General features: G+C 33.2%; 1 protein-coding gene across 2 annotated transcripts in view; it reads left to right on the forward strand.

Annotated features, from left to right (window-relative positions):
- The window catches only part of AGMO (alkylglycerol monooxygenase), a 308998-nt gene that overhangs the window by 145421 nt on the left and 143283 nt on the right, over nucleotides 1-20294 (forward strand). For both annotated transcript variants that reach the window (XM_033088864.1, XM_033088863.1), the window contains exons 9-11: nucleotides 3277-3411; nucleotides 4951-5067; nucleotides 16915-16997. In XM_033088864.1, coding sequence (XP_032944755.1) covers nucleotides 3277-3411; nucleotides 4951-5067; nucleotides 16915-16997 — 335 coding nt within the window. The remainder of the gene's footprint in view (nucleotides 1-3276; nucleotides 3412-4950; nucleotides 5068-16914; nucleotides 16998-20294) is intronic.

The following is a 20294-nucleotide window of genomic DNA, read 5'->3' on the forward strand; positions in this document are numbered from 1 at the left end:
ACATGCTATCATAAACTCATATTTGAAAGGAAAATCAGTTTTGAAAGCTGGTAGTATATTACACTACCCTGAAAAAAAAAAAGATAACTGTAAAAGATTTGAAAATAACTCTGGCACTCAAAGACTTGAGTCAAATTGGGCAAAATACATTTGAAAAACAATTTATAAGAATTTTTAAATATGTCTACTACCTAGAATAAAAAAAAGTGGCTCTTTAATAAACATATTCTTTCTCAGAATAGACCTGAAATATATTCATGCATTCAGAAATAGCGATAGTAAAATGTGTGATTAAGGCTGATCCCACAGTAAGAAAAATATTTGCTTCAAGTCTGTATGACTCTGGTTAGAAATTCAACGTGAGGCCTTTGCCGCACTCTTCTTGGACCTAAGTGTCAGGAGCTATTATGGGTTGGTTAGGTCTGCACATTACCTCACCTGTTAAGACTTGTTGCAGTGGACCAGTTTTCTGTCAGACATGTGGTATTGGTTGTTCACTGGTCTCACTGGTTGGCACTAGAGAAATGAGGAATGTCTGTGAAGCTCTGATCCGTCAGCAGCATACCGCCTCAAATGCTCCTGGGGTTCAGTACTAGTAAATGAGAAAAAGATAAGAATGCTTGAAAAACTAAAGACGTCAGTCAATGACAGCTTTGTCCTGAGGACTGGGTTTACAGTGTTCAATAAGGGAGGAAATTACAGGTTCATGTTGGGTCTGATTTTCAAACTGACTTCTTCCAATTTTTAAGAAAGTTAAAATATCAGAATACATTGACATCTATTGAGCTTTTAGTACATTCAGGGCATTGCAAACAGCTCAGCACAAATGTTTAAGGTAACCATTACTAAAAGCTTATGAAGTAGTGGTTGTTTTTAGCCCCCCCCTTTTTTTTTTTTTTTTGGTGGATGAAACTAAGGTTTCCAGAACTTACATAATTCACCCAACTACACAGAACTTGTCAAATGCAAACTTAACGGAGGTGGGTTGCAGGCCAAGCCCAAAACTCGTTTAACTCTATTTAAACTTTATAGTGTGCTGCCTCTTTACAGAAAAGCCATCACAAATTGCCTTAATTTTTCAAGTGAAAGACTTTTTTTTTCCCGTACTTGAAAATAGAAAAATTGATTATATCTCTTTTTCTCAACTACAAGACATTTTTTTTCCTCTTTGTCTCTGTCTTCCTCTTTTCTCTCTCTTTCATCTCTTTATCTCAGGCATTATTAAGAACATATCTCTCAGGAGAATACTAATGAAATATTTCAGGGCGCTTTCGTAATAAGCTTTATAGAATTGAGGCCAATTTAGAAATAATACATTGAAAGCTATTTCTTTATTTGGTGTAGTCCTGTCTCTTTCATGTGGAGATTAAAAAGGAAATAGACAACTTGGTCTCTGTCCTCTGTGAAAGAGCCTTTCAAACTTAATATGAATATGAATCATGGGAAGATCTTATTAAAGTGTGGATTCTGTTCAGTAAGTCTCAGGTCTGTCCAAGATTCTGTGTTTCTCACAAGCTCCCAGGTGCTGTTCATGGCTAAATCTTTAGATGGAAAGGTTTTGGAAGCATACACTTTTGCTGAGGAAAAGCAGTTCATGTTGAGACAGAATAAGAGATTGAACACTATACTACACGAGCTGCACAAATAGTTGGATGATTAGGGTTTGAAGAGAGACAATATTTAGACAATCACAAGTGTTTATGAGCTGCTACTGAATCTGTGTCAGGTTCAAATCTCTAAGCATCTACTCCTCACATAAACATTTCCTTTGGTGTAGTAATTGTCACAGTTGTCTCTAAGGTTTAGTCTCCTCCTACATGCTCACTCACTTGTCAGAAATGTCAAATTAGAAAGTTGTGATATTTAGGAGTTCCTGAAACTACAAAAACATATACTTACTTTCTCTTAAATTCCTTTATATTCAGCTACATTTCTCACCTTTCTCTCAGAGGCATCAAACGCAACTTAGAATGGCCTCCACTAGATGGAATTTTTTTTTTCCTTATTATTCAGCATAAACTATTCACTTTGCTCTCCTTTGGGGTCCAGGAGTTTCAGGGCATTGAATAGCAAATAAGGGAGAAAGCATTCCTTATTTTAAAATGTTACCATGTATTTCTCATGGCTTGTGTCTGGTATGATAACAATAAAATCGTACTCAGGTTTCAAAAATAACACAACAGATTAGTATATTACTGTGTGTTATAACTCCTACACACATTAATTTTCTGTATTATTGTTATTGCAAAGCCCCAGGGTAAGTTTCCATCTAACATTTCCTTTTTCCTCAAAATCTGCTCCACTAAATCCTACGTGGTTCCTTAATTGCTTAAGATTCCTTATTGCAATAGTTCAAGCAACTTTTTAAAAAACATTTCATAATCCTAGCAGTTTAAATTCTTTAAGAGACAGTGAAAATGTCGGTGAGACCACAAAATCTGATGGAGCCAAAACTTCTTTCTACCTTAATTTATTACTACACTTATAATAGAGCTCATCTCTAGAGTCTATAAGTGATGTCCGACCTCTAGGATTATTTTTAATCCTATGATGTATTATGAGGACAAGTATGGCATTTATAGCTAATTATCCTAATAGCTAATATTTATTGGGTACTTATTATGTATGGACATGCTTTTAACTTCTGTACATGTCAAATATGTGTTATATAAAAAATGTGGATTCCTATTATAAGCTTCAAGGCATAGTTTTGACTCAGTCAGCAAACTTTTCCTTTTCTCATAACAGAATATAGTCTATGTAATACTAAAAAGTCTACCATTTAAATAACTTTGAAATATTTCCTTGATACAACTCAATACAGTAAATAAAGGATTATTTTTAAAATATGTGACACATATGCAATGTTTGTATGTTTGCATATTCAGCCTAATATCCATTTAGCAAGACTTTAAAAAAGATGTCATATTGAGTACACAGGCTGCTAGTTAATTCTGTTGGAATCAAAGCCTCTTAACTCATTTTTTTCTACTTTGCTGAGTTTCTAAACAATTGACCTATAAATAATAATTTTGTGGAGCTTCAGAAATATTGACACATTTAACTTTGAAGGTATGCAGAATGCATAGAATGAATTACAGTTTCTAATTCAAGTGCATATTAATTGATGTTAGTCAAATATACATAACCTATATATTAAAGAAAATATGTAAATTACATTAAACAATAAAATAAAATATATGAGTTATTGTATTTAATCTTTTTGTTAAGACACTTTCTTATTTTAAAAAAAACCCTATATTTTTATTCTTCTAGTTCCACCATTTAGTGTACATGTGGACTACATTCTGGGCCACGCCTGGATTCTTCAATAAGTTTTCTGTTATATTTAAAGGACCAGGATGGGGTCCAGGTAAACCAAGACTTGGATTGAGTGAAGAAATCCCAGAGGTAAGTAGAGTTCATTGGTTTGGTCATGGTGAAAGTTGGTTTCCTATTGTCAGGCCTACATCTTGCCTATATGTATGCTGACTTCATGCAAATCTGAAAAAAAAAAAAGAAAAAGAAAAAAAGATGTTCCCTTAGGCAGATGCAGCCTTGTGGTGCATAACTTAATGAGTGGACACCACCTAGGGGCCAATAAGAGGGGTGCCTTCTCCCAGGCAGACACTGCCTCTCACCAGGAAGCATGGTTTAGGGCATAGAGCAGCAGAGGCTGTTTTTCAGATCCACCAAACCCACAACCAGGAGACTTTGTGTAGTGTAGAAACTCATGTGGCTCCGTCACAGAATCCCAACACACTAGAGAAGGAGGGAGCCTTAAAGCTGATTCAGTCTAGCCTTTATTTTGTTCATGAAACACTGAGGTCTTCAGAAGGGAATGTCTAAAGTCACACCAAGATGATGTAGTTACCGGATTGAACCATAACTCGATTCATTCTAGGGTAGTGTAGTAGCATTAAACACAGAAATCCCATTTAAAAACAGAAATAAGCAAGGTAGAGATTGAAAGCACTGGAAACTAAATAAAAAATTCAGTTTCATTCTCAAGTTCCCCTGATAGACAGGGAAAAGGAATTTCTTTCCAATCATTCAGGATTTATATTGTAATTCCTAATAAAAATAACTGTCAATAGTAATTTAGAAACAACAGAAATAAGAAACTGCTGTTGATTTCAAAGATACTTAAGAGTATAAAAATTGCCCAATATTTCAAGGGAATAACATTATATGTTTTATTTGGGCATTGTTATTATTTTTCAAAAAATCCTGATCTAAATAAGGATGTTTTCTCGCCTAGTTACAAAAGCTGCTGTGTTGATATTTCAATACTTTTGGTTATGCTCTAAATCAGTTATGTAATAATGTGCTAACTTGACATAGGTGAAAATATTTTGCTTATTTTAGCTCTAAAAAGTCTATTTAACTATGGTCCAGTTATTGTTTTTCTTTCTTTTTTTCAATAGATAACCTAAAGTGAATGTTTTAAAGTCATATTTTTGCTTAATCTCCATTAAAAATAGAATTGTAGTGTTTCTGGAAAACTCTAGTTTGCAAAAGCTTTTTCCAATACAACAATATTTCCCTTTGAGGCATAATTATCTACATTACCCAAAGTCACCTTCCATTTTCTCTTTTACTATCCTTCATGTTTAATCATGAACACATTTTGTATTCATATTTTCATATTTCATGTTTTCATGTTTATTTTGGTTATGTTTATCTTCAGTACATATTGCTGAATCAGTTCTTACATTGCTCTACATAAGGCAGACTAAATCAGAATTATAATACTTCTGAAATGAAAAACAAGTCTCCTAACGTTTACATTTTTTCTATCAAAAAAATGAATGTTAGAGTCATACTGGAAACAAAAAAAAGCGAAACCTTTCATTTCTTTTTGCAATATCTCTTCTTTACTAGTGTGGATTTCAGTAAGAGGAGTAAACAAAGGAGCGATATAAAGGAAAATATTTCTTGTTTTCCTAGGTGACGGGAAAAGAAGTTCCCTTCTCATCACCAGCGTCTCAACTATTAAGGATATACTCAGTTGTACAGTTTGCTCTGATGCTAGCATTTTATGAAGATACCTTTGCAGACAGAGCTGTAAGTGCTGCCCATTTTAAATAGTATGAAAAATCATTTGTCATTTTGTTTGACAAAAATATCTCACACCTAAACAGGTCAATTAATTCTTCTAGACGACTGAATGTATATTAATTTATGTCCAAAGTGTTTCAATATAGAATGTCCATCAAATGGTATACTATTGATCTAAATGATTAATGAGAATTAATCTGCCACAAATAAATCCTCAACAAGCACAACAAAAGTACTCCAGAAGTTAGAATTAAATGTGTTTAGGAATTCATACTTTATATTAATTTCAACATACTTATCTTCTATTAGAGAATACCCTGACTTTCGAAAGTTTTCAATGTAGTGTGTATTTCACTTGTTTTGTTCTTTCTAAATATTCAGAATATTCAGTTTGTCTTATTCACACACAAAAGCACTGGACCAGGGTTTAGAATCTGCATTCTAATTCAGGCATTACCACCTGGGGTGTTATTTTTTTGGCCACATAAGAATACTCTCACTGCCTACATTTGGGACAAAAACAAAAATCACATAATGTATTTAAAAATGTACTGTAAATTGTAAAAAGATAAAAACATATATTTTTAAATACTTGTTTTGTTTTCTAAATTGACTTACATTGTGTTCTTCTAAAAATAATTTATAGTAGTTCAAAAAGGTACATAATTTATAGTAAGGTAACTAATTTGAAGTAGGTGAGATTGAAAATGGAATCACAGAAGAGCAAAAAAGAATCAGTGTCCGACTTTGTTACTAGGGAGATATGTACCTGATGAAATAACTTCACTAAATCAGAAATTTTGAGGGTTCACATAGTAGCTGTTTGAATAATAACTGTGTTTTAAAGAAATAAAGGAGGAAGAGTTTCTATTTCCAGCAAAATAGTGGTTTAGATATACCAATTTCTTTTTAAGGCACACAGAACACCTAGAATTGCTGGATAAGATATACTTTTAAAAGCCTCTTTAAATGTATTGCATAGATGAGCTGACAAAAATTTGAGGTACTCCTTAGAGGCTAAAAATGTTGAGAGAATATGAATCCAACGAAGAAAACAGTGCTAATCCTGACAGCTGTCCCAGAGCATTGAATAATCTCTGTTTGTGTGAGACCTTAAGGGACCAGACAAAGCCAAGAATGTTGCATAGGTGGGAAGTCATATAAAGAACTTCAAATAAAACAACTGAAACCAAAAAGTAACACTCTCCTTGCAGGGATGGGGGTAGAATGAAAAGACGAAAACATGGAAAGGAAACTTGTTTATAGTGGACTTGGCTTTGAGGTGGCAGGATAAAAAGTCTTGCCTGAGAATTTTTTACTACAAACCAGCCCTCACTCCGATATGGATCTAGGATTCATACTAACCACTGATTTATAAGCCTATAAAATATAGTTTCAAGTGATCTCAGATTAGGTATCATGTGTTTAAAAGACCCATGTTCAAATCGTGCTTAGAGCAATTTCTTAACTCAGGTCTCGGCTTATTCCCATAGATAAAGTTTCAATGACTATAAACTCAGAGATAAAAAGCACAAAAACACATTAGGAACAAAGCTAACATGACAAAGCATTAGTAGAAACAAACAAAAAAAAAAACAACAGAATTAAACCCTCAAAAGCAACAGATTTTGGAAATGAAATCAATTAAAACATAAATTAAATAAATTTAATATGTTTGAAGAAATTAAAAATTATGAAAAATCAAGAAACAAGAGAATATAAAAAATGATGAGGCACATTAAAAATAAACAATTTAATTTCTAAAACAAAAATATAATGGACATGGAGATGTCAATAACTTCAATAACAGTTTAAAGACAAATGAAGAGAGTATTGGTTCATTAAAAGACAGAGCCAAAAACTTATCCATTGTACAGTGCTAAAAGATAATGAGATTTTAAAAATGATGGAAGTTATTTTTAGACATAAAAATACTGTGAAAAGTTCTAAAAAAAAAGAGAGAGATACAAGAATCCAGTCAAAATGTGAATGAATGTAAATATGACTAGTGGCAGTGAATCCATGCAAGATAAAATTGTTTTTCAAAGAATAAGTTTGTGCTATTGACAGATATCAGTCCATCCATGAAAAAAATGTAATCGATAGAAATTAATAAATAATGTGTACAGAAAAATTAGTCTACTAGAGGATTATTTTTAATAATTTTAATGTATACACCCTATGAAATTAAGAAAGAAGTCTACTTGAAGTAGGTTATTGGGTGTATTAAGCAGGACTTTATGGTTGTGTGTGGTAGAAATTCAATCCAGAGTGAACTTATTAACTCATATAATGGAAGAGTCTGGAATTTTTCTTCTTCTAGCAGTGCTGGATCCAATGAGTGAAATAATGTCATCAGTACTCTTGTCATTCTTTCTTACAGCTATGCTTTTGTCAAAGTGCAGATTCTCCTCCAGCCTCTCAGCCTTCATGGAAACAGGGAGGCTACTAGCAACTCTAGCTTTAAATACTGACACACAAAAAAACTCGGGAAGTGAAAGTTTTAAATTGGCGTCTGATATTAAGTCTTGGTTCATCTGATTATCACTGAACCAAGCGATGCGATCACGCCTGGATCACAGACCATTCAGTCTGAATGAGAAGGCAAGGTCAGCTCCCCAGGAGCCTCATGGTCTGAGAGGAGGGATAAGATAGTTTGAAAGAAAAATTAAGATTATCGTATACAGAAAAAGGGAAATAGACTCAAGTAGGCAAAAATCACAAGTGTTAAATCTATATAAATCATTGTCACTCATAAATATGTGATTTGAATTTATTAAAGTCTTTAAACACTTATAAAATGCAGAATAACATATAAACCTTACCATAGGATACCAGAAATGTCTTAAGAATACTATGGTAGGAAATATACTGGCTTACTGTTTGCTCTTTCACATACATGAGCTACAACTAGTGAAACCAAGTCCACATTGCAGCATCGCATTTTCCTTTAGTTTCAAAAGAGACAAAATTTGAACCCAAGAGTTTATTTCAGGGACAAAGCTATCTTTAAAGCAGGATGAACTACATCTCTCTAAGCAGTGCACCTGTAAATATCAAACTACCATAATAGTTAGACTTATTAATTGCTTAACCTAAGGCCTCATAATTATCTCTTCAAGTATTAAAAAATTAACCCATAACCAGTTACTTTGTTAAATTACTTTATCTTAATCTGTTCACCTAAATTATAACAAAATATGCATGCATTAATACAGTTCAGGTAGTTGAATGAGACCAGAAGAAAACTAGATTGTCTGTATGCAAATATCTAACTCTCAGTGTACTGATCAGTGTTGACTACAGTTTGCATTATTGAATTTTTCTGTTGTGCTAAATAAAATCCCCAAATAAATTATACTAATTTGTAGAAAGAAAAATGGAAATTTATCCATTTTTATTTTGAAATAGAGACCCTTAACATTAAGTCCACCAAGAGATTTGAATATCTAAGCATGTGTGGCTGCATGCTAGTTAAAAATGTAGCCAGACACTATGTATATTAAAAGATGTAACTTATAGCATGGTTTTCTCAAGATTTTTCTACACCGGTAAAAAGTATATGAGAAACTCATGTAGATATATTGACAAAGAGAAATATCGAGTGTTGAAATCTTTCTCAAACTGAAATTAGAGTTGGAGACAGCTTCATTCCTGACATAAATTAATTTTGAAAAGGTGCATTTGCTTGTTTCCCACACATGTTTTTCTTTGCTAAAAACGTGCTGTGCAACTAAAAAAAAAGGTTACTTATTTGCAAAATTCTATAGTGCCTTTCTAGTCTCAGGGATGTTTGAAAGCATATGAAGACATTAAAATCCAACAGCAATATTTTTTTTCCAGATTCACTGTAGCCAATAATCACACAGAAAAGTTGTGGCTGACTTGTAATTGGGGTCCCCGCTGTGGTCCCACAGCCCTTTCTGTTTATGCATATACCAGAGTAGATAAATACTTACTTGTTTTATGTGTGCAAGTTTTGTATAAATAACTTTGGGAGTCAAAAAAGCAATTTGATGGCCACCACAAAGGTGTAAAAGGCACATTCCTTTCTTTCTGAAACTTGCAATGCATACATTTAAATATATAATGTTTGGTTTAGTGATATGACCCACAGACTTTTATGTTGATTTTGGTTTAGTAATGCTTGAGAAATCAATTCCTTAGCTGACAGGGTTCACTTCATGGTGTGATATCATGAATACGCATTTGAAATGAAACTATGGACGCACTAGTATGTTTCCAAAGTAAAAGTGTAAAGGCAATGCTCTCCTTTTAAATAAAGACACACTCAAAACAGTTTGAATATTTAACAGTCTTATAATAGAATGTGTAAAAAGTTACTGCAGATATGTTTTAACACAGATTATTTGATTATATATTTCAAGTTAATTAGGCATCTAAGAATATCCAATATAAATTTGGAAACAGATTTTTATTGTTTTAATCTCTCCTGGATGTTGATGTCTGTAAAACATTATGGGACCTGCAATTTTGTAACTAATGTTTCGCGTTGACATATTTTAACAGACCCTTTGAAAAAAATTAATACAGTTAACTGTACTCTCATAACAGAGTGTCACTTGCACAAATTTGATCTAGCTTACGTCGTATATGAAATCTCTCAAATCAATATCCCATGTATAGTCGTGGAGTTTTCTTCCAGTGCAGTCCACCGGGATTTAATTTAATTTCCTAAAGTTTTTAGGTGGTAACTAAAGTAATGTGAAAAAAAGAAATGTGAGCCAAAATGAGCATCAATTATAACTTAAAGCCATGAAATAAATATAATAAATGTGTAGTAAAGAAAGGATATTAGCAAAAGCTACCTGACTAATAAGAATATTCTCCAGGAACTTAGAAAAGTGATAATAATTCATTATCCAATGAACAATATAACTTTTCTCCACTGTATGGAAATATAACAAAGTAGGAAACTGTACATTAATAATGTCATTTACATGAAATAATGAACTTTTAACTGTGAAATCAAATATCTTCACACTATTAGTGTAGTGTTGTCTCAAAATGTGGTCAGTACCAGGAAGCTCCTTTCAAAGTTATTATAATAAACACAATTATAAGCTGCTTATAATTTGAATTATGATCTCATTTTGATTTATTAAAAATATGTAAAAATTAGACACCTTATTCAGCTTTCGAAACTCCAAATCTAAATGCACATTTCTTGGAAATCGTATTTCCTTCTTAAAAGTAATCCTCATGAAAAGGAACTTTGTCTCTCTGAGACTGTCTTTTAACATCTCTTTTTTCTCTTTTGTGTTTTGGGAAATGACAGAAAGGTATATAGCTTATTTTCTTAGTGAAAAAGTAAAAGTTTTCTGTCTAAAGTATAGAGAGAGCTGATGTACTGATTTCACTGAGATCTGGAGGCAAATACTAATAATTCAATGTGACCTCATTAACCCCCCAAAACAGTTCTTTTGAACAGCCAAGAGATATATCGACGTGGGTATCTTCCAGAAACTGTTGTAGGACCTTTCATTGCTGAGGTTGCACAGACTTAGATTAATTATTAACCAAGACTGAAACAAGACCCTTCCATGTTTTCTACCCAGTGCCCAGTGAATGATGAGGCTGTCCAGGCTGGCTGGTGGGAACATGCACTATAACTGGCCCTGTGAGGGTGCTAGCTTTGCAATCTCTTATCCTTTCCTGGCCTCCAGTTTCCTCACATGCATGACCTGATTGGTACCCTCTGCAGATTTCTAGATTCTCTTTCTGCAGTCTCTCCCATTTGGTACTGTGTCTTCCAACTAGCCTCCTTAGTTTCTCAGAAACTCTTGTATCTCCTCAACTCAGGGAGTCCACCAGGTTTCCTGGGTTCCCTCTGTGCTGCAGCGTGGGAACTTTCTCAAAGTAGTAGGCTGGGGCAATAGTAGAGGTCATGCCATTTATATCTCATTTTCCTGGAATCAATGACCTTTGTTTCCTTATGTCCAATGTCTTGAAAACAAATGTTTCAGATATATTGTTGGGTTTTTTTGCTGTTGTTGTTCAAGTGGGAGTGTAAATCAGCCCTTGTTTTTCTACCTTGTCAGTTACACATTTATTTTTTGATGGAGTGCAATCATAGCCTAAAATATAATTGGAACATAAGTATTCTTTAAGAATTTAAAGTTTTTAAAATGCATTTTTTTGCTTTTATTTCTTGCAAAATTTTGCATAACATGCACTAATTCCATATCAATTCACTGTTTCTGAACTATAGATTCCTTATACTTTTTAGCCAATATACTTTCACCTTTGATGTATTTATTTTGTTTGCTTTTTGCTTGAAATTCTAGAAAACGTTCATTCTAATTATATTCCTTTTTGTATGCTTCGACAATAGCTACCTAGGGGGTTCTGAAATTTTAGAAATAAAGAGTAAAGTCAATATTGACTTTTTTTGTTTTTAAGAGCAAGATCTTATTTTAAAGTAAATTCTTGAGATCTACATACAATTACAAATTGCATTATGGTATCACCCGGGGTTCTGTTCCTGTCTCTACGCATATGCTGTAATATTGGGAAACATCTTCAAACCTTACGTTTCACCATGACAAATCCAGCGGCTCAAGGCATCTGGAAGGTGGAGCCCTCAAAGTTATAGGGGTGATGAGGCAGCCCTGCACGTAAGCCAGCAATCCTATGTACTGCCTTCACATTAGAGGTTACAAAGGTTTAAGTAGCAGATGACTTTGACCTCATTTTAAAGATTTGGGAGGGGAATGAATATTTTGAGTCAAAATAATGACTTTAATAGTCCTTCTCTGACAACTTTCAGAGAAATTCCTAAAAATGCATCACTTTCAACATACTCATGATACAGAGAACAAACTGATGGTTGCCAGAGGGGAGGGGAGTTGAGGAGCTGAGGAAAAAGGTGAAGGGATTAAGAAATACAAACTGGTAGTTACAAAATAGGCATGGGGATGTAAAGCATAGCATAGAGAATATAGTCAGTAATGTGGCAACAACTATGTGTAGTGCCAGGTGTGTACTAGACTAATAGCGGGGATCACTGCATAAATTATAACTATGTTTAACCCCTATGCTGTACATCTGAAACTAATATAAAATAATATTGAATGTCAACTGTAACTGGAAAAAAATATATGTATTTTTTTAAATGCATCACCTTGTTATAACAAAATCCAGGCATTTTTTTTCCTAAGTTCTTACAATAAAATGATTGAAAAAATTCTCAAATCATCTTTGACAATGTACAAAGTTTAATAAAAATAATTTTATATGGAAGTATACTATTATTTTAGGACGTAGCATAATATATGGGGCTGATGTATCCCTTTGTGGAATTTATCAGATGGGAAAATATGAAAGGTAATTGTATTGACTATCAGAATTTTTCCATGGAAGGGTAAGAGGGTGATATCCCCATTCAAGATGAAAAAGGCTTTCCCCTTTTTATTTGTAATCAAAGGCAGGAATCCCACAAGTTCACTCATGGTTTAAGCAGCGTTGCATCAAACATGTAATTCTGGAGTTCCTATGTAGTTAGTATCATTTCCTGAATATTTATTTCTTCCCCCCATCTCCTTAAAGAAAGTTCATAGAGGTAGAGTTCTTCAGGCACACATATCTGGACAGTCATTTCTGCACTGAGAAACCTATGGAAATAAGTGCTACCAAATTTCTTGGGATCTGAAAGATAATTTTAAAGGAGGGAAAAAAAAATCCTCTCAAATTTTTTATGACCTTCCTCATGATTTTTTTGTTGTTGTTGTAAAGACTTATGATGCATTCAAAAGTTAATTTAGAATAATTCCATTTTAGCACTTTAGACCAGCAATATTTTCTAAAATATATACCAGCAGTGGATGGTATGAAATGGGAGTAATCCCAATGAAAAATAAAATGTTAGCTGTTATAAAACACTAACAAGCTTTATGTCATTTCACATATTGTTTATAACATGGGAGGCTAAGTGTTTATAATGGTCAAAGCCTATAAATTCTCTTCTATTTTTTTTAAATTCTTTTTGCTCTAGTGTAGCTGGCCTGTGGTCATATCAGCAGAGATTAAAGAAGTGTGATTTCTATGACAGGAATTTGGTCTTTTTTGCTCTCTCTCTCTTAAACTCATATGCACCATAATGCTTAGCAAATGCTCTCTAAATATTCATGAAATTAATGTGTAGAAATTAGAAATGATTCATTTATTATATGCCTTAATTAGCCTATCAAATGATGCTATATGGAAAAACTTAGGAGTTCCATAGAAAAATGAACTCGAAATGAAGCATATGCATTCTATATTGAATTCCCTCTTACACTAATCTTAGCTTCCTTTAAACTCAAACCCATTTAAGACAATTCTGTTTTTTAAGTAATTAAGTATATAAATATTAGATTTAATATTTAACATTGTGAAATAGGTTGTATTAATATTAAGGTATTAATATTAAATTATTAAATATTAAATTATGGAGTAATTTTATTATAATTGTAAGGAACTAAATATTGATATTAAATTAAATATTTAAGTATTTAATCAATATTAAAGTATTGATTAAGCCAATTAATCATTTAATGTAAACTATTGATGTTAAAGGTATGACTATAGAAACACAAATGTAAAATATTCATTCATTTGGTTAGTCATTCAAAAAATATGTATTGTGTACTGACTATGTGCCAAGCAAGGTTCTAGACCTTTAGGATGTAATAGTGAATCAAGAGATAAAAACCTCTCAGAAAGCTTGCATTCTAGCCGGAGGAGTCAGACAATAGCTAGAGAATGCACAGACAAGTGTATGGAAGTGATAAATTGTATGGCGAACAATACAAGATATTAAGGTTCTAGAGAGTTATGGAGAAGTGCTATTTTATATGGCAGACAAGACTGTGCATTTGAGTAGTTACCCAAATAAAATGAAGGAGTGAATCATAGGGATCTCTGGGGAACTGATTCTAACGGAAGGAGCAGTAGGTGAAACAGATGAGTAAAAAGGATGCTTGTTACGTTCAAGAAAGAGCAAAATTTCTAATATGGGTTAAGAGTGAAAGACTCATGGATTAGCCTTCAGATTCCTAGGGGATAATATAATAATAGGTGGTATGTTGTGCATAGGCCAGAGTAAGGACTTCACGCTCTGTTCTGAGATTTGAAGCTCCTGGAGGATTTAGAACATAAGAGTGATATGATATGACATGTTTTAAAAATATAACTCTGACTACACATTGGGAGGGTAGAAGGCCATGCTAGGTGGATGTGCAATTTTAGAAGTAGAGATTACAGTTAGAAGGGTATTTTAATTGTAGAGATTGTGTTGGGGTGGAATAGGACATTAGTTGTGCTATTTGTAACAAATACCTTTATTCTGGATATATTTCAAAAATAATGCTGACATTTATCTCTGGTGTATTAGAAGTAGACTGTGAGAGATGAAGTCAGGGATAAGTCACAGGCTCTTGGCTGGAACTATTGAAAACCTGGAGGGGCCTTACCTAAGATAAAGAAAACTGGGGAATGTGTTTTGTGGAGGAGGAAATCTTATACAGGGTTATACAGGGTTGTAGACAAACTAAGTTGCAGAAGCCTATTAGACAAGTAGAGGCATTGACTAGACAGCTGGATAGCTGTATTCAATTGATTGTTCACTCCAACTTCAGTAGCCAGGAAGCAATTTGTGGGTAGTTGGTTTGGTTTTTGTTTTTGTTTGTTGTTTGTTTGTTGTTGTTTTGTCCAAGGATCATAAATTCCCTAATCAAAACAAAAAATACATTTTGTCCTATCTCTGAATTTCTTGTGATATTTGTAAGAGCTAGTGAATCTTTTATTTGTTTTTTATCTTATTATAATTAGTTAAGATCAGCCTAAGCACCATTTGGAAAATTTGTATAGACTGAACATAACCACAACGATAATCATCATGACCATGAATTGACTTCTTACTTTGTGTAAATCACTCTTGTAAATACTTCATTATAGTCTTGCCAAACTTATGTTTTATTTCAAATGTACCAGAAACTTAATGGAGCCTTAGAAATATGCTGAATAATTTGCCCATGTTTATATGGCTGATAGGTTTGCATAATTCAAAACCCTATATTCTTATAGAACATTTAAAATTATGCTATAGTTTTGGGGCACAACACATTTCTCCCTTCCATATGAAATTTTTCCCCCATAAAAACTCAAAAGGAAGAGATAATGGTGAAAGAAGCAATTAAAAAAAAAAAGTATTTCCCATAAGCAAACATCAATCTACTCAAGCACACCTACTTATTTTACCACCAAGAAAATATTTTTCTGGTATTTTTTGCTTCACGTCCCAAAGCAGTCACTGCTGAATTCCACATACTCAAACAGCACTTTCCTGCTCTCCACTAAAACATTCTGGCATCCACTGAGCTCCCTATCCTATATCTGAAATCTACTGTAACACCGTCCCCATGCTCCTAAACATTCTGACATTTTTTATTCAGATTTATGACAACTCAGCAATATTCTTCTACTAACCTATTGCTTTGGAAGGTTTAAAACCTCTTGGCAATTCCGTGTGCCATCCCAGGTATATGGATAATGAATAGAGAGGTGTTAGAAATTGCATATGAGAAATCAGGCTGGTTTATAAGATGGTGTGGGGCTAGGGTTTTGGATGTGAGCAGTAATTGCTTATTGTTTATAACTTTGAACAGATGCATTTTAATTGTAGGTATGTATATGAGTTAATAATGAGTTGAAATTACCTCTAGTTATTTCAGGGAAAGGAAAAGAGAGAAAGAAAAGTGTTTGCATAATGTTTTGATCACTATTTTCGCCAACCTGTCATATTACATCCTGGTGTTCTCATAAAGGTGAAATGTAAACACCATCAGTGAGCAAGGAAATTATCTAGGGGCTGTGTATCCAACTCCTTGCTTTTACTGATCTATGTTCAATCTGAAGCAGTATTCATCTGGCCCTAAACATTAGCTATGTGAACTTCGATTTAGATCTCTGCTCCTGCCCCTTTTAAAATTGTTGCTCATATGTATTTTACCATTGTGACACTTTGGGGTCAGGGAGGTCTATTTTGAAATTCATGGCATCATTTATTTCTGTGTGATGATGGAAAAGTTACTTAATCCTTTGAGTCCCAGTTTGTTTGTTTGTTCACATATGCAGCAGATAGAATGCAAAAGGTTGTTGGGACTATAAAAAGAATTAAAGTACATAACATGCATAGCGTAGAAGCTATGAAATAGCAGATTTTCCATAAACATTATTATTAAATTTTTACATGTAAATAAAATGCGTAATTAACTTATATCTAAGACAAAATATGTTGTTTTGTTATAATAATTCAAAGGTAATCTTTGACGTTACATATAAACATATAGATTTTATCAAATATGAGTGGGAGTGTGTGTGCAATCTCTTTCATATATGTGTTTGCACTCAAACACATTCTTCTTAAATATTTTCTGTATTAAAGACAGCTTTGGGTTTGAAACCACAAAGAATTGGTGATATTAAAAATAGCTATTGGAATGTGGCATTTATTCATAAACATGTAAGTGATTTCTCCATACGTGAGGGCATAGGTACTTCAAAGAATTGTGAAAGTCAAAACTTTAAAGGAGAATTTTTAGAAAGAACACATTTAGCAAAATATCACTGTGGAATTGTCTAACTCATTCTCCAAGTGCCCAACAAGATAACTAAATGACATTAGGAAAACCAAAATGTCCTCTTGAAAATAGCAACCTCTTTGGAACATGTCAGTGACAAATGGTGCAGTATACAATAAAATTAGGGGCTATTTTTCTTGTCAGCTCTAAATGCTAATGTGCCTTCTGATATCTCTCCTAAAGGATCTGTTGGTCTATGTTTGCTTGGCAGGCACTGTCACAGGTCACACTCTTTCTGAGGGTTTGCTTCATTATCCTGACCTTGACCTCCATTGGATATCTTCTGGATCAAAGGCAAGACATGACATTCTTTCATTTTATGTAATTTTGTAATGTAGTTTTTAGAAATGCATGTGAAACTTTGATATTCATCAAATTTGTTATTGAAAAAATAAAGTTGAAACTATAATTTCACGCCTCCATTTTAAATAGCAGTTTATCTGAATTTATATCAACGGTGCATTTTACATCTAAGCCTTTTCTATTAAGTTTAGATTTTTCAAGTTGATTAAAGAAAACCTATAAATATAGTGATTAATTTGGCAACACATAGACCATACCTCTGAGTACTTCATAAAATATAAAATATATTTGAGTAGTATTCCTTTGACATTGAATAGCTCATAATATATGCCTGAATGTATGTATATTTAAAGTTTATGTCCTATATCCTCACACGATGTGTTAAGGTATCCTGTTTTAAATATTACCTTGGCCAAAAAATATATGCACTTGAACAATTTTAAACTGTTTTTTTTTTTTTTTGGCAAGAAGCATATATAAAAATACCTATTCATTATTACCTAGTATTTATCAATCATTAATATTAATACCAACGTCAATATTTATGTAATTAATATGTGACATGGAATATGTTATTAATTCTTACAACACTCTGAGATAATAATTACTGTAAAGCCCAATTTTTAGATTAAGCAAGTCAGACAGACAGTAAAAGATATACCAGAACACAAATCCAGGAAATGTGGCTCCAGAAATTCACATATTACAGAATTTACGTGTATTGTAACTGTGAAAAACTGCAAAAAAGCTCACTCGTTTTTGAAGTTTTATCTTTGTTGTAGTGTTATTGTTTTTCAAGTAGGTAACTGATAACCATTACTTTCAGTAAATTTTAAATTTGAAAGTCCAGTAAACATTACATTTAATTTAGATTGAATATATGTCACTTTCCCGTAGCTTAATGGACGTTCGGGAATAGCAACAGATTCTGGAGTTTCATCAAGAGCCAGGTCCAGGTGTACTTTCTGGTTAATGGAACTGTTTGTAACATGCATTCCCTATACACATTTGGTAAAGAATGATGCAGCTGGCACATTTCACATAGTCATATGTAAACAATGTGTAGAATTTTTTCCCTCAATACTTTAAAAATGGCATTTATTTTATCATTAATTTTGTTTGGCTCTCTATCCCTACTTTTCAACACTAGAAGAAAAGTACATGCTGCGCTATAAAAAGAGAAAATGGAAAAATGAGTCTCAAGTCCACCTGAAATAATTACCAAGATCCAAAGAATCAGGATCACATAAACATCACAATTCTATTGCTTACATACACTTAATAGAATTAGCACAGCCAATGACAATAGTATAGTTTCATTTTTTAATAATTTTTTTTGTCTCCATAGATACAGATAAAAGGCCAAATAAGCAAGCTATCAATGTTACCACAATAATATCCATTTATTCTTATTGTATATGATTATTTAAAAGTTAAACTGCCTCTGGCCTTATTCAGTAACTCATACTGAGAGATAGATAACTGATTCAGAACGAGTGCAATGAAAGCCAGAGGAGAATAGAATGATGTTTTTAAAGTGCTGAAAGAAAATTCCTGCCAGCCAATAATACTATAGCCAGCAAAAATGAAGGTGAAGTAAAAACTATTTATACAAACTTCTACAGCAAGCTTAACATTTTATAGTGAAATGTTGAAAATTTCTCTTTGAAATTGAGAACAAGTTAGGCCTGCTTATTATTTAATATCGTGCTGGTAATAGTGGAGAAAGGAAAGGAAAATAAATAAAAGGTATAAAGATTTGAAATAAATTCATTAGAAATTAATTTATATTAATTTAATAAATATAACTAATGGATTAATTAGGAAATCCAAAGGCTCTATTGGGGAATTATTCAAACTAGTAGATGAATTTAGAAAAATTCTTAGAGAAGTGGACATCAACTACATTTTGATATTACCAGCAAACATAACAATATAGTCATGGGCTGCTTAACTACAGGGATACATTCTGAGAAATGCCTCATTAGGCAATTTACTCTTTGTGAAAACATCAGAGAGGACACTTACACAAACCTCCATGGTATAACCTGTTACTGTAATTGTATGTGCTATACTTTTATAGGACTGGCAGTACAGTAGGTTTGTTTATACCGGCATCACCACAAACATGTGACTAATTGGAGTATAAGCATTGACAGTTGGCTTTTCTTTTTGTTACGTAAGTGTTTGACTTAAGCTTTGATTGCTCCACTTCAAAAAGGCACACACTTCAAAGAAGGCTTTCTGGAATAACATGTTTCAGCCACACCCCACTAGAAAATGAACAAGTCCTCCTCCCCCCACAGGCTCCTTTGGTTTAGAGATTTTGGTTGATTTTGATAACTGACCATTTTGGCTACTTGTTTTTTCTCTTCCCATGCTTTTGTGTTTTAAATTCACCAACAAAGAGTGAGTCCACTAAACCTTAAGGCCCCCACCCTCAATTCCAATAAAAGCAGAACCCCAAGCCCATTCTCTCTCTCTCTCTCTCTCTCTCTCTCTCTGTCTCTCTCCACCTCCCCTTCCCTACCTCCCCACGGTCCCCCTCCCCAACCTCCTTCCCACACGTCCCTCTCTTCACTCTCCCCCCACCCGCACCCCACCCCTACCCCAGACCTCCTTTACTCTTCATAGATTGAGACCAGGGCAAAACAGTAATGCATTTCACTGCAACCTTAGAAGAGCTAAGACTCACTAGGTGATAGGAATTTTCAGTTCCTTTATAATCTTACTGGACTATCGTCCTATATGCAGTACATTGTTGACCAAAATATCGTTATGACTATATAACACATGACAAAAATAACACATAACTATATAAGCAATAGCATCAAATATATCAAATACCAAAAAAAATCAATTCTAAAAAATGAGTACAAAATCTCTTAAAAAAGAAAAAGTTATAAAACTATTGAAATATTGTGAAAAGTGAAGAACTAAATAAATGGAAAGATAACTGTATTCATAAATTGGAATGCTCAATATTGTAATGATTACAGTTTTTACCAAATTGATGTACATATTCGATGCAATCTGAATTAAAATTGTAAAGAGTTTCTTCTAGAATTTGACAAGCTCTTTCTAAAATAGATGCCTATGGTCCAATAATAGCCAACACAGTCTTGAGGTTAAAAAAAAAAAGGCAGGAGTTGCACTACTGGCTATCAAGATTTATTATAAAGCTACAGTGATTAGACATGTTTTATTGGCATAAAGATTAGAACAGAAAACCTAGAAAGAGATCTGTGCTTATGTTTAGACTTGATTTGTGACGAAGGTGTCACTGCA

This window comes from Rhinolophus ferrumequinum, chromosome 20, assembly GCF_004115265.2.
Source record: "Rhinolophus ferrumequinum isolate MPI-CBG mRhiFer1 chromosome 20, mRhiFer1_v1.p, whole genome shotgun sequence".
NCBI lineage: Eukaryota > Metazoa > Chordata > Mammalia > Chiroptera > Rhinolophidae > Rhinolophus > Rhinolophus ferrumequinum.